Source organism: Lepidothrix coronata, unplaced genomic scaffold (assembly GCF_001604755.1).
Source record: "Lepidothrix coronata isolate B3197 unplaced genomic scaffold, Lepidothrix_coronata-1.0 Scaffold5, whole genome shotgun sequence".
In the NCBI taxonomy this organism is placed as follows: Eukaryota; Metazoa; Chordata; class Aves; order Passeriformes; family Pipridae; genus Lepidothrix; species Lepidothrix coronata.
In genome coordinates this window covers 2,422,719-2,438,440 of record NW_016690185.1, presented here as the reverse complement: position 1 = coordinate 2,438,440, position 15,722 = coordinate 2,422,719, and the positions used below count along the sequence as shown (strand labels likewise).

Sequence of the window (15,722 nt, the reverse complement as noted above, 5' to 3'; positions counted from 1 at the left end):
ATAGTAATAAGAACAGATTTCAGATATCTTAAGTTATTTTTCCATGTTTCTATCTCTCACTAAGTTTTACAATAACTTTTTAAAGTATCTTTTTATTATTTTGTTGTATGAAGCCATCTTGAACACTCCATAGTAGACTAAACAAATCTAACAGGAAAGGGTTATAGGCATACAAATTATTGGTGAGATGATTGAAGAACTTGCTGATTTTTGCACAGGAGTTAGCAGAGCTCATTTGAAAGAGCTTTAAACTCGATTTGAAGGAGGAAAGGGATAAAACCAGGCTCACTAGAGATAAGCCTGGGAGCATCACGCCAGTATTTGAGAAACCGTGTCCTAGCAAAGTGTTTCAGTCTGCTGTCTCAGTGGAGGTAGGGGATGGAGATCTATGTGGCAGCAAAGACAAAAGGATTATTACTGTGTTAGAAACCACAGATGTGCCTGAGAACGGTCATGTAGAGATTAGGGCTTTCCCCCCACCCCCAAAAAAGGGGAAAAGAGATCCATAACCTGACTGAACTGCATGTACAGCAATGCACACAGCATGGGCAACAAACAGGAGGAACTGGAAACCATTGTGCAGCAGGAAAACTATTACATTGTTGCCATCATGAAAACATGATGGCATGACTCGCACAACTGTAGTGCTGCAATGGACAGCTATAAGCTCTTCAGAAGGAAGAGGCAAGGAAGGAGAGGTGTCCCTGTATGTTAAGGGAGTGTTTCAATTGTCTACAGCTTAATGATGTTGACTATAGGGTTGAGTGTTTGAGGGTGAGAATCAGTGAGAAGGTCAACAGGACAGATGTCCTGGAGGGGGTCTGTTAGAGACCACTCAACCAGAACGAAGAGGCAGATGAAATATTCTGTAAGTAGCTGGGAGAAGTCTCATTATCTCTAGGCTTTGTTATCATGGGAGACTTCAACTTACCCAATGTCTGTTGGGAATACAACACAGCAGAGAGGAAACAGTCCAGGAGGTTCCTGGTGTGTGTGGAAGAGAACTTTGATACAGCTGGTAAGTGAGCCAGCTAGGGAAGGTTGGACCTGTTGTTTGTGAACAGAGAAGGACAGGTAAGTGATGTGATGGCTGGAGACCATCTTGGGCACACAGATCACAAAATGATAGAGTTTGCCGTTCTTGGAGAAGTAGAGAGGGGGTTCAGCAGAATTGCCACCTTGGACTTCCAGAGGGCAGACTTCATCCGGTTTAAGAGACTGGTTGAGACAGTCCCACAGGAGGCAGTCCTGAGGGGCAAAGGAGTCTTGGAAAGCTGGATATACAAGAAAATCCTAAAGGCGCCAGGAGCAGCCTGTTCCCGTGTGCTGAAAGACGAGCTAGTGAGGGAGAAGGACCATCATGGATGAACAGAGACCTTTGGCTGGAACACAGGGGAAAAGAGAGTGTATCACCTTCAGAAGAAGGGCCAGGCAACTTGAGAGGACTACAAGGATGTTGTGAGTTTATGAAGGAGGAAAATTAGAAGAGCCGAAGTCCAACCAGAACTTAGTCTGGTTACTGCCATAAAAGACAACAAAAGATATTTTTACAAATACATCAACAACAAAAGGAATGTTAAGGAGAATCTCCATCCTTTATTGAATGCAGGGGGGAAATATAGTGACAAAGGAAGAGGATGAGGCTGAGGTACTTAGTGCCTTCTTTGCCTCAGTCTTTAACAGCAACACCAGTTGGTCTCTGGGTACCCAGACCCCTGAACTGGAAGACAGGGAGCAGAATGAAGCCCCCAGATTCCAGGTGAAAGTGGCCAGGTGATGTGCCACACCACTTAGACACACACTTGTATGGTACCACATGGGATCCCATCCAAGGGTACTGAGGGAACTGGTGGAAATGCTCGCTAAACCCCTTTCAATCCTTTACCAACAGTTCAGTTTATCTGGAGGTCTCAGTTGACTGGTAATTAGCAAATCTGATGCCCATCTACAAGAAGGGCTGGAAGGAGGATCCAAGGAACTACAGACCTGTCAGCCTGACCTCAGTTCCTGGGAAAGTCATGGAGCAGATCATCTTGAGTGCTGTCACGCAGCATGTGCACAGCAACCAGGGGATCAGGCTCAGCCAGCATGCGTTTAGGAAAGGCAGGTCCTGCTTGACCAACTGCTTCCTGTACTACTTGTGGTATCATCAGGGAGAAAGCATGTTACCCAGTGCAAAATGGCAGAGTTTTGAGATGAGTTGACTTAAATTCTTCCCTTGGTTCTCTTACTGCCAAGTACATTCCAGTTACTTCTCATGGTTAAAAGCATGGAGGCACAATTATCAGCTTATACGACTCACACATTGTTTCTGTTTCCCCAAATATTGAAATAAAATTGCTGTGCAGAGTCCTATGGAAAATGGTCATCAACTGTATATACTTTGTTTTCTTCAATAATGTGCAACTCTAACAGAAGTACAGTTTAGCAAATGCTTATTCAACAGCTGTAGCATGACTGTCCATATATGTTGTTGCAGCCTGTTAGATGTTTATTTTTTCCATAGATAAAAATAAAAAGTACTTTACTTTCAGTGATCAGGGCTAAATGAAGAGGAAACATGGAAAAGTGTCACTATATGTGATAGAAAATATAGAATCATAGAATGTTTAGGGTTGGAAGGGACCCTGAAGATGATCTGGTGATAAAACAATCCATTAAAATATACATTAGGAGCTATTTATTTTGGAAAACTACTTTTCTGTACTTTAAATTTAGAAAATATAAGTGTGCATTTGCACTGTTTTAATGCACACGTGTTTGTTCTGCATTTTTGAAATTATAATGATTATATATCCAAATAATATATATATCCAAACTGATATAATATCCAAACTGTTTTGCAGTATCGTGTGGAGTCTGTGATGCTGCGTATTGCGAAGCCAATGAATTACATTGCTGTGACACCCAGTGTCCAACAGCGAGCTCAAATGAAAGCCCCACAATGTGTTCCCTTAATAATGGAGCCAGAATCCCGCTTCTACAGCAATGCTGTTCTTGTCTTAGATTTCCAGTCATTATATCCTTCCATTGTGATAGCGTACAACTACTGTTTTTCCACCTGCTTGGGACATGTTGAAAACTTAGGAAAGTAAGTTGTTCTTCTTTTCTCAAACTTTTATTCTGTAGAGACTTTAATGTCTTCTCTAAGATACTGAGAACCCTTGGTTGTTCTTGGAAAAAATGGGCAGGTATGAATAGCATCATTTTCTGTTACACAGTAGGGATGATAAAAATATACCATGTGGGTGTGTGCGTAAGCACATATATACATATACACATCAATATGTATTTTTAATTAAATATAGAATTAGACTGTGTTCTGTTAAAAAAGGCAACAAACAACGATGTGTATGTGTGCATGTGTACATGCACCTCTTTCATTATTGTGGTGATACTGTTTTTTAATATTGCTTCAAAATAAGGTAATGTAAATGCACAACCTATCTTCAAAACTGGACTAGTACTACTCCTTAATAAATTACGGTAGTTCTTTTAACAGTTGTAGTTCACTCTGATCTTAACTATTTAAAATTAAAAGATACAATGAGTTATTCTCATGAATAGATGTGTAGCATCTTTTATTGAGCTTAACAGTTATTCTGTTAATTGGAAAAAAATCTCATTGCTCTTTATAATTACCTCTGTAAAACAGTATTTTGAAGAATGGGAAGATGCATGCGGTAATTGCTAGGCATCACCATCAGGCTTTTAAGTTTCTGATTTGAAATTCTGAGTTTGTAGGAAGAAAATTTGTGGAATGTGGTACTCGGTAAACATGTATGGTTTCCATAGGGCATTACTGTATGAATACGTGCCTCCACCAACTCAGAATTTGGAAATAATTCATTAACACAGAAGAGACTTGATAAATTATGCATTGGAATTTAGCCATTTATTAGTACTTTATTCCTAGAGCCTTTTACCTTTGGCTAAGAAATATGAAATTATGTTATGTTTGTTTATACCTGAGTTTATTCTATCCTTGATGGCATTATCAGCATTTCAATGTGAGCTGATGCTGTGCTTGATTGGGCTGTAAATTAATGACTTGTCTTCTTATATAAATTTTCTCTTTATTAGATATGATGCATTCAAATTTGGCTGTACATCTCTCAGAGTACCTCCTGACTTACTTTACCAGATTAGGCATGATATCACAGTGTCACCCAGTGGAGTAGCTTTTGTCAAGGTAATTATACTAGTGCTCTTTGACAGGCATTTTCACTCCGTGTTGGCTGCCTAGCTTAAGGTCAAATTGATATTGTAGTTTATATTTTGCTACATTAAGAGCAGACAGAAAGGGGAGGTTCAATCTCCCATTTCGCAATGTTTTTTGATATTTGTCAAAGCGTTGAACTTCTGGCAGTTCAGGGAGTAAAATGTCATTTTATGTTTTCCTTTTTACTGAAGGCTTATTTCATCTATAATTAAATTGTGTTTTACTTGTGTAGTTTGGGGATCAAACAGTAATTATCTGTGTGTAACTTCATTCCTCTCCTGCCTGCAGAATGCTTTCCTAGAAAAAGAGTCATGGACTGGGAGATGAAACTCCCTGACTGTTGTTCTCATTTTGTATTCTGCTGGCTGATTTGTAATGGATATGGCCTGGAGTTCTTACAAATGGTTAGCCAATCACCAGCATACATGTATTTAATGGAAAACAAAAACTTTAAGTAAAGAATATTTGCAGAATTTTTAAAAGACAATATTCCTTCAACTTTTAATATTTTGAGAATTAACAGTGTTGAAGTCCCGTTTTATTTAATAAGATTATCTGAGCATTTCATTAGCAGGGCTGATGAAAACAAATAACAAAAAGTTGTTTACTCTGCCCTTAAGAGCTTTGCCTGTATTCTAGATTCCTTGTAATATTTGTGGGAAAAGCCAAGCTGTTGGTGGCTAGGGCATCTTACTAATTACTTTGTCTTCCTGACAGAGGTTACCTAACAGTTCTGGGTTTTGATTTTACTCCTACCTGTTTAGGTTAGGCTTTTAAACATAATTTTTTTCTTTGTTCCCTTTATGGCAGCCTTCAGTAAGAAAGGGTGTGCTGCCAAGGATGCTGGAAGAAATCTTGAAGACTAGGATAATGGTCAAACAGTCAATGAAGGCTTATAAGCATGACAAGGCTGTGACTCGAATGCTTGAAGCTCGTCAGTTGGGTCTTAAATATATTGCTAATTTTACATTTGGTTATACTGCTGCTAATTTTTCTGGAAGAATGCCATGCACTGAGGTAAGGGTTACAAATAAAAACACATAAAAATGTGGGAAAGGCACTAGTCAGATAACATAGTATTATAATTTTTTGAAACATACTTAAACTAAAAAAAGCTGGTTTTATTTGTAATACTGCAAATCAGTAACTTAGGATTTATTTGTGACCTTTTGGAAAGAAATGTCTTATTTTTCTTCTTCCCATAAAGAGCATTTGAAGTTGGCATTTCTGTAGAACTATCTCCAAAGGTGGATTGGATTACAGTCCTAGTAGTGGAAATAAAATAAAACATTGTAGCTGTTTCATAGTTTTCAGAGGAATCAGCAGAATCCAAAAACTAGAGAAAGTGGTCCAAAGCAGTCATGTCTTGCTCCTTACACTTTTAATATGTCTGAAGAAGTTTAAACCAAATTTTTCTTTCTTTTAATTCTTAATATTTTTTGTCACTATTCCTTCAATTCTTGTTATTTTGAGGTAATTTAACCAAGTTTTTTATTTCTTATGTGCATTTAAACCATAAAATAAAATATATTGTCTCAATATAGTAATTTTCATAAACAGATCAAAGACAGCTAGGCTGTGTTTACCATGAGCTAGTGTTTGGTTTAACAGTAGAATAAAGCTTTCAATCTGTCTTTAACTTTGCAGATTGGAGATAGCATTGTCCACAAAGCCAGAGAAACATTGGAGCGTGCCATTAAATTGGTGAATGATACAAAAAAATGGGGTGCTCACGTTGTGTATGGTGATACAGACAGGTAATTAATGGTCTGCTTCTTATAATGTTTTAAAATCATAGTAATTCTTTGTAGATAGATTTTTCTTTTGTCTCAAAAAGGGGAACGTATGATGCTGAAAAGAGTACATGGACCCTCTTTGGATGTTGCTTACTGTCTTGCAGAATATGCAAAGTAAATAATATCCAGTTTCCTCAAGTTTGTTAGGACTCTTAGAACTTTGAAGGTTTCCTTTCATTTGAAAATTATGTGGAACAGAAAGAGGGGGGAAAATAATATTATTTCAGTTGTGAATTAGTATAAATCTAATTTACCAAATTACTGGTTTTGTGCCCATTTCTGATGTTGCTTTTATTTTAGAAAATAGAGTATTTATAACATAGTAGGCATTACCTTACCTCTTGAGGAAGGCACTATTTTAAGCTTCAAAAGTGGATACAATTCAGAAGCAGCCACCAGAGCATGCAAAGATATTATTAGGCTGTCTGAAATACATCATATAAATATCTCCCCTTTCTCAGTCAATCTTTCATCTAAATAATAGCCATGCTCTAGCCATATCTATCTCTGTTCTACACTCAGATAATTTTTCAGCCATAGGGAAACAAAGCTTGTCTGGCTGTCCTTCTGTAACAATTTGTGAATCCAGTTACTGATTTCAGCTCGATTTGATAAAAGACTTGAAATTTTAAAGATACTGAATTCATAGTAGTTTCACTTAAAAAAATTGTTGGAGAAAGGAAGTAAAATCCTATTACTGCTCATGGACGGCAAAAGTGGCGTACCCAGAGTTCTTTACAGTTCTCTCCTGTGAACTCAAGTTTTGCAGTGCCTGGGAACGTTTGTGTTCCTTGCCTCAGCAGCTGGTCACAGCTTTGTCAGCCCTTTGGCACTCCTCATTTCATACTGAACGCTGAAGTTTCTCAGATTTTTCGCTTTTCTAGCTGAAGGAAGGGAATGCAATTGATAACAAAATCCCTTTCTTGCTACCCCAGAAACTATAGCTTATAATTTTCAGGAACCAAGTTGAGCAGATTTGCACTTATTTCCTGTGTCTGATTTCTTGTAGCATGTTTGTACTCTTGAAAGGAGCCACGAAGGAGCAGTCTTTTAAGATTGGTCAAGAAATTGCTGAAGCTGTAACAGCAACAAACCCCAAACCTGTTAAACTGAAGTTTGAAAAGGTAAAAGGAAAATACTTTGCTTTGAGTATGTTGAGTGAAAACACTGTTATTAAAAAAAAAAACAAAAACCGAAGATAAAAGATCTTTCTGGACCCTAATGTAGGATAAGGATATACAACAGTCATGTGCTGTGGTGTTTCTCTGGGTATATATTGCAAGCCCCTTAATGCCTCAGGGACCTTGTCAGAGGAGCACTGCAGTATCAACAACAAAAAGAAATATTCTGACTTTCACATCAGGATGCATGGTGGCCTGTTGTGCTGGCAGCATCAGGCAGTTTGAAATTCCTGTCTCATCAGTTTTGGGAAGCATCTCCCTGGGTTTGGCATTACTGATTACCTTTTATGACAAGGTAACACCCCTAGTTGACAAGGGAAGCCAGTTGATATAAACTTTTTGGATTTCAGCAAAGCTTTCAAGGTCTCTCCCAGGATCCTTCTGGACAAAATATCCAGCACACAGCTGGATAAACACATCATGTGGTGGGTGAGCAATTGGCTCATGGGTTGAGCACAGAGGATGATAGTGAATGGGGTAACATCAGACTGGTGACCTGTCACTAGTGGGGTTCCACAGGGCTCCATCTTAGGCCTTGTGCTCTTCAACATCTTCACGAATGACTTGGATGCAGGACTGGAAGGGATACTAAACAAGTTCGCAGATGATACAAAACTCTGAGGAGCTGTTGACTCCCTGGAAGGCAGGGAGGCCCTTCGGAGAGACCTCGACAAATTTAGAGGACTGGGCAATCATCAACCATATGAAGTTCAACAAGGGAAGGTGCTGGATTCTGCACTTGGGATGGGGCAGTCTTGGATGTTTGTACAGACTGGGGAATGAGATGCTGGAGAGCAGTGCCACAGAAAGGGACCTGGGATCCTGGTTGATGGCAAGTTGAATATGAGTCAGCAGTGTCCTGACAGTCAGAAAGATCAACTGTGTCCTGGGGGCATCAGGCTAAGCATTGCCAGCTGGTCAAGGGAGGGGATTGTCCCGCTCTGCTCTGCGCTGGTGTGGCCTCATCTTGAGTCCTGTGTGCAGTTTTGGGCACCGCAATGTAAAAAAGATATTAAGCTGTTAGAGAGCATTCAAAAGAGGGCAACGAAGATGGTGAAGGGGGGAAGCTGTATGAGGAGCTGCTGAGGGCACATGTCTGTTCAGCCTGGAGGAGACTGAGGGGAGACCTCATTGCAGTCTACAACTTCCTCATGAGGGGAAGAGGAGGGGCAGGCACTGATTTCTTCTCTGTGGTGACCAGTGACAGGACCCAAGAGAATGGCCTGAAGTTATGTCAGGGGAAGTTTAGGTTGAATATTAGAGAAAGGTTCCTCACCCAGAGGGTGCTGGGTACTGGAACAGGCTCCCCAGAGAAGTGGTCACAGCACCAAGTCTGAGTTCAAGAAGCGTTTGGATGATACTCTCAGGCACATGGTGTAAGTCTTGTGGATTGTCCTGTGCAGGACTAAGAGTTGGACTCAGTGATCCTTGTAGGTCCTCTCCAACTCGGCTTATTCTGTCATTCTCTGTTACATACCTACATTCAAACCAACTTGTGCGACTTAGTAGAGAAAATGTTCACCATCCCTGATGCCAGTGCATTAATTACAAGCCTGATATTTATTCTTTAGTCAGCCTTAGCACACTTCGGGGTATGTCCATGTGATACATACATATACCTATAAAATGAAAAATCATAAAAATCCATTCAGTAGGCTTCTGGAAGAAATACTGATGACAAGTCTTTTCTAGAAGAGCAAGGCAATGTGTTACTAATTTTGCTGAAAGTTTATAATTGTAAAATCCTTAGCAGGGTGTTCACGTGAGTTAGCATTAGTTCTAGTGATGCGGATATTTTCAAAGTACATACCTGACTCAACAAGTTCAGTCAGAATTTGTAAGCAAATTGCCATTTTCCATGGAAAATACAGTAGAAAAATATTAGCAAGAAAAGTCAGGATTCCTGTAGAAGGCACAGCAACTTTTGCTCACTGAGTGATGTACAGGGACCCTTTCCACTTTGAGGCATTTCTGTGTCATTAAGCTGAAGGATTAATTGGCCAGAAAATAATTCACTAGGTGCAAGGATCCACTTGAGAAGATATCTGAATGCTTCGCTTTTAAGTGCTCTTCTTCACCTGTGGGTCAAAATACTGAGTACACTTTATACAGTAGCTTCCTTGCATAGGAACAGGAAAATGCCTCAAAGTCGGAGCATCTGTTCAGGAAGATAGGATACCTATATGCAGGACCCTCTTCAGCCTGAGGCAATCTAAATTCACTGCTCCCTCTTCCACAAGAGCCAGGAAGATGTGGTGTTATCCTAATAACACTGTGAAGAAATCATTCTCCATTCATTCATTTAAAACTGGTCAAGGAATACTGACACAATCAAGAATGAAATAAGAGATTGGAGAAAACAAACAAAAGAGACCATTAACCTAAATATCCATTCATGAGAAAACCATTCCTCCAAGCATAGACATTAAGAAAGCATACTTTCCCAGATGGAGATACTAGCTGATTTTTGGCACTTCCTAATTAGATAAAGTTTGAAAACAGAAAGTTCTAAGCACTACTTTTCCTGGGAACATTTTCTTCTCTGATGTTTAAAATGAAGTTGCCTTTATAAGAAAGAAAGATAATGGAGTTACATTAGAAATGGTGACAGGTACAATCCAAAAATTAAGGGTACTTGCAACAATTTATACTGTCAATTTTCATCTGAGCTTCAGCTAGATGAAGTAGAAAGTGATTTAAGAATGGAACTCCGCAGAATCCCAACTTCGTCAGCCATCCTTTAACAGTCCTTTGATCTAGTTTATCAGTTTCAATGATTTAACAAAAAAACCAAAACACAACAATGCCAACAAAGTAAAAAGTGTTCCTTAGGAAACCATCTATGTTCAAAGCCACCTTATATTCTCAACACATGCCAGATTGGGCTATCTTCTTTCTAAACATTTCAGGTTTACTTGCCATGTGTCCTACAAACTAAAAAGAGGTACGTGGGTTACATGTATGAAACATTGGACCAGAAGGACCCAGTATTTGATGCAAAAGGCATAGAGACAGTCCGAAGGGACTCCTGTCCTGCTGTTTCCAAGGTAAAATGTTCATAGATTTCTCCCTGAGTGAAATTATAGTATTCTGTTATTTCATTTTATATTTGTTCTTTCTCAGAGTTCCTAGTCCTTTTGAGTTGCCTGAGACTTCATCTGTTTTTCTAGTATGAGCCATTTGAAAGATAAATTGAAGATCTTTCACAGCATTACAAGGACTTGCATTTTAAATCTTATATTTCATCCCTAAAGACCCCATAAAAAGTCCTTGGCCCATGTAAGTTCTTTAAAAGACCATTCTTGATCCAGTTCACTTTAACGGAAAGTAAGTATTAACTCCCAGATGAGTGAGACACACTGATACATCTGCTGAATAGCTCACTTATATAAATCTAGGTTTGTTAAGAATTCATTTAAAATAAGCTTTCTTACCTGTATATTTTAAACTGTGTATTGGGAGGCTGTAAAGAAATGGCTCTTTAATGGCCAAATTAAAACAATTTTATGCCAGTAAGAAAGGTAACCAAGTAGGAGGATTTACTGCTCTTTTTTCCTTCTCTTTTTTTTTCTTTTTTTTTTTTTAATCCTTATTCTTTTGTTTGCTGAGGTGGTCAGAAAGTCATGGCAAAATGTTTTAGATGACAGGGAAAAACCTCTCTCATACTCTGGAAGACCTCTGTAATTGTTGAAGCAGTCTTAGTGCTGGAGTATGGATGATGTCATGAAAGATATGTCAAACTGAGGAAAAAGTTGTCAAGTAGTGTGTTTACAAATGTCTTTGAGTGGAAGTGATTGCAACCTATTGTCATATTAACATTCTAGTTCAGCACTGGTACTTTTTCTGAGCAGTGTATTCATATTTCCTTATAATTTACTGAATAAATTGGAATTAATTGTTTTTAGTTAAACATACATGGTTTTCTCACCTTTCTCATTTATTTAAAAAGATACTTGAGTGTTCTATCAAGCTGCTATTTGAAACACGGGACATAAGTCAGATCAAGCAGTATGTTCAGAATCAATGCATGAAGCTCCTGGAAGGAAAAGCCAGCATGCAAGACTTTATCTTTGCAAAAGAGTACAGAGGGAGCTCAGCTTACAGACCTGGAGCCTGTGTACCTGCCCTAGAAATCACCAGGTAATGAGATTAAGAAGTGCTAATCATCGATATTTTTTATCTTGACCTTTGTGCTGACAAGTTATGAGGAGGAGATCATAGGTATTTTTTATCTTGATCTTTGTACTGACACATTATGAGTAGATCATTGATATTTGTTCTCTTGACCTTTATACTGTCAAATTGTGGGTAGCAGTAAGATCTTTCCTTCAGATACTGTTGCAGCAGTTGTCCCTGGCTTCCTTCTGTGTGTGAAAAGAGATCAGGCATGAGATGGTCCTAGAAAGCCATTTCGTAGTCCTGGAAGCAGCCACACATGTTTGAGAGTAAAGTCTTGTCCGGATGTTGTAACAGTGTGTTCACTCCTGTTACTTATGTTTTGGGTTTTGTATAGGGGCTTGACTCTCCACCTATCACTCACAGATATTAGATACGATAAAAATTGTAATAATGATGTCTCCCAGTGCTGTGAAATACATTACCAGGCATAATTTTTCATTTTTAAAAAAGTACCTTACTTAAAGTTAATATTTCATCCCACTGATAATGTTTATTAGAAATAGATTGTGTGAGTTGGCACGTTTTGCCACCTTGCTTAATACAAAAGGTCTTCCAATTAAGCTATACTTTTTTAGTAAAATAAAATCCAAGTCCAAACTGAATTGTCCTTTGCTTTCTGAGCAAAGGACAATTCAATTTGAAGCAGGTATCAATCTACTGAGCAAGCAATCTCAGAAAGCAAAGGACAATTTGACCAGAAAGCAAATTCTACTTGAGCTCTTTTTAATTCCCTGGCTGCTCTTTATTAAAATATTTCTTTAAGGAAGAGGTAACTAAAAAGCAACCTGCATGCAAATCCAAGTGACATGAAACAGAATGTGTTTTTAGGGCACATGTTCCAAGTTCTAAAATTCAGGTCTGATCACAAGATAAATTAAAAATGAAACAATTTGGTCCTGTGCTTCATAACAGATGTTAGTTCCAGTCATCTGGAGAGCAACTGATATAATCAGATGGGGAAGCTTATAACCAAATGGATTAACTATGAATTTGCCTCTGGATGCATTACAAAGACTATTTTTTAAACAGGAGAATGCTTGCCTATGACCGTCGCTCTGAACCACGGGTTGGGGAGCGAGTGCCCTACGTCATTGTGTACGGCATGCCCGGCCTGCCCCTGATACAGCTGGTGAGGCGGCCCATCGAAGTCCTGCAGGATCCCAACCTGAGACTGAACGCCACGTACTATATCACCAAACAGATCCTGCCCCCACTGGCCAGGGTGTTCTCACTTATCGGCATAGACGTCTTCAGCTGGTACCATGAGTTGCCACGGGTAAATGTTTTCAAACAGTTAACAAGTGCAGTGCATCTGTACAGGGTTTGGCTTCATTGTGACTTGTAATGGAATGAGGTTTATATGAGGCAACAGCGGAGAGTATTTTACAAAGCAGTGTTTGATGCTCAAACATGCAGTCCTGATTCTTAGATCTTCTCTGTGGTTTTTTCACTTCAATTTTTTCATCCAGCTGTTCTGTGCAGGGTTGGTTACACAGTCATATTCTGTTTTCTGACCCCTTCCATAGTTTGTGAGAATGTTTTGCTGTGCTGTATATTTTTAGTAGTATGTGTATATGCATCTGTTTAGCAAATAGATGTTGGAAATCCTATTTTCCAAAACATTCTGACGATCCTTCCTCTGTATAGAAAAGGATCTGCCCCAGCAGCAGGAAAACGTCAAAAATTTGTATCACCCAAAATTTTAAAATAATTATATCCAAACCTGACTTTCCTAAAAGTTAAAAAAGTCATTGGGATGCAGGAAGAGAAGCATTAGATAGCTGGATTTTAGTTCATGATACCCCTTAGAAAAAAGGGATAGCGAAAGACAGTGTGTATCCGTGTTACTCTGCTCAGTGTGGACTTCAGCAACATAGTAGTACCTCATTTCCCACTGCAGACTTTTAATACAGCCTCGATTGACTTCAGTTCTTTTCTCTACCTTTCCAATGGCACTGTGACAGTCACCTTAAGTATCTCAAATAAGCTGCTCTAAAAAGGTGAAAAGAGCCCTGGTTTTCTGCAAGGCCAGGTAGCACCAAGGAAGTCACAGAGAGCAGAGTAGCAGGAGAGTGAAGGGTAGCACAAAGCTTAAGTCATGCAGCAGCAGGAGCAAGTGAAGAGAACAAACTTCTCTGGGTGACAGAGCAGTGGTGGAACCTTGTCCCAGGAAATCAGAGCATGAGTTAGTGCCATGGACCAAAGCACCATGGCAGCTCTGTGACCAGGACTGCACCAGCACAGAAACTCTAAGGTGGGCAGAATCTGGAAGGCAGTCACTGGGGCTGCAGCCAGGGCATGTTTAGATGCCAATCAGATTAGCAGCTAAAAAAGGAACAACTGCAGGAGGTGGAGTTTGAGTTGAGATCAGGAGTTTAGCATGTGACCAAGGATTTCTTTGGTTATTCTTTCTGTTCTCTGGTGAGGTTACCTGTGAAATAAATGTAGGTGTGGGTTCTATTCACTTCAGGCCAATGCTGCACTCTTCAGAGTGATGCAATCCATGTTCATAATTTGTATATGAACTCATGCCCTGCAGGCTGTCTTGTACCTTCTTATTCTTTAAAAAAAATCACTTATGTAATCTAGAAGTAAGGCAAGCTGCTCTTTGAAAGTTCATTACCTCTTAATTATTTTTCTTAACAGATTCAGAAGGCTGCCTCAACTGCCCGCACTGAGCTAGAAGGACGCAAAGGCACCATCTCCCAATATTTCACGACCTTACACTGTCCTGTGTGTGATGAACTGACCCAGTATGGGATCTGTAATAAATGCAGAAGTCAGCCACAGCATGTGGCAGTGATTCTCAACCAAGAAATCCGAGAGTTGGAGCGTAAGCAAGAACAGCTGGTCAAGGTACGATTAAAGCATTGTCATATGTCTGTCAGCAAAAGACAGGGGCTGGAATTTCAAAACAGGGTGTCACTGAATGCTCACAGCAGAAATGGGAAGTACAGTTCGGGTGTTAAATGCACTGCAGCTTGTTTGCTTTTCCCATTGCTGTCGCAGGCAGCGTAGCAGCTGTTACTCTCCTTAGCTTTGCGTAAAACTGAAGGCAAAGAGGGGCTCAGAACAGAAGATGCTTTTCTCATTTTCTTCTTTTTTTTAAGATCATCTTGTATGGTTTGTAGGTGCCTTTTTATAATGACAGTGATGGAGAGCTGTAAAAGTATGAAAGATTCACCTTTTTTGCATTAAGATAACGGATGATGCTCTAGTAACAAAAACGTTTGTGCCAGAAAACTTATTTATTTATATGTATACCATGGATATGTTTTAGTTTGGAGGTTTTCTTGTTACCTTTCCTCTCCATAGGAATTTTCCAAGCTGTTTTTTCTCTTGAGCTAGAAATCAATTAAGAGGGTAGCTGACTGTGCTCGTGAATATATGATAGCAAAGCACAGTGTCTCCTCTTGTAGAAACGTGTATACCCTCACCTAGTTTTCATACTGTTGTATTTTATAATTAATAAATATATTGGTTAAAATTTATTTTTTGCACTACCACAAGACGATTTTGAAGACTCGTCTGAATTTCAGAGACATAAACATTCCTGTAGTCTAAGCATTGATTTAGTAGGTTCTCATGGGGTAGTTATAAACCCACAGTAATTCACTATTCATAAATATTGCATTACTAAGGTGTGGACTTCTTGCTGTATTTTGTAATATTTGCTCTTATCTGCATTATAAATGGCAGTAAGTAAGGAGATGCATGTTCTGCAGTTTTCCTACGGTACTCTGAATCTTCTACATTGCTCTTGTTCTGGAATAAATCAGAACTTGGCAGATTGGTCCAGCTCCACAGAAGGATCAGTGGGTTTGATTAGAACATTCTCTTGTCCCTGCAACAGCTCGGCAAGGCCTAGGATCCTGATCCAGTCAGTGTTTGATGTCTCTGTAAGAACACCTGTCTTATTTTAATATGAAGGCATATATATCCTTCACAGCCTAAATTTTTGGCCCTCTGTGACTATAAACATACTGGAGCCAGCAGAAAATTACTTAAAAATTATGTGCTGTAGATTAAGACCATAGACTTCTCCCCTCACAAACTGAATTTAGAACGTGTCCGAAGTACAGTTTAGTTTGGTCTCTTGCATTTGAACCAGCCACAGCCTCTTTTAAAAGAACTAGGGCAGATGTATTTCTGAGGTTACAAACCCTGGAACAAGTTGTTTAAATCCTGTTCCTTTTGGTCATGGTTGCAGGCCAGAGGACTGGTATCCTCTGAGGTGCCACATGGGGACTTGGCCAAGAGGGGCTGCTCCTCTCTGGCTATTGTCAGTCTGAGTTTCTGGTCTGCAGGAATTCAGTGTTGATGCAGGTCTGGCTTGAGAGGGTG

At 39.4% G+C, this 15,722-nt stretch overlaps 1 protein-coding gene across 2 annotated transcripts in view; it reads left to right on the top strand.

Annotated features, from left to right (window-relative positions):
- Window positions 1–15,722, top strand: part of REV3L (REV3 like, DNA directed polymerase zeta catalytic subunit) — a 125,992-nt gene that overhangs the window by 108,202 nt on the left and 2,068 nt on the right. For both annotated transcript variants that reach the window (XM_017827716.1, XM_017827721.1), the window contains exons 23-31: window positions 2,847–3,091; window positions 4,084–4,192; window positions 5,033–5,239; window positions 5,870–5,979; window positions 7,028–7,142; window positions 10,109–10,246; window positions 11,149–11,339; window positions 12,408–12,654; window positions 14,025–14,234. In XM_017827716.1, the coding sequence (XP_017683205.1) occupies window positions 2,847–3,091; window positions 4,084–4,192; window positions 5,033–5,239; window positions 5,870–5,979; window positions 7,028–7,142; window positions 10,109–10,246; window positions 11,149–11,339; window positions 12,408–12,654; window positions 14,025–14,234 (1,572 nt within the window). The remainder of the gene's footprint in view (window positions 1–2,846; window positions 3,092–4,083; window positions 4,193–5,032; window positions 5,240–5,869; window positions 5,980–7,027; window positions 7,143–10,108; window positions 10,247–11,148; window positions 11,340–12,407; window positions 12,655–14,024; window positions 14,235–15,722) is intronic.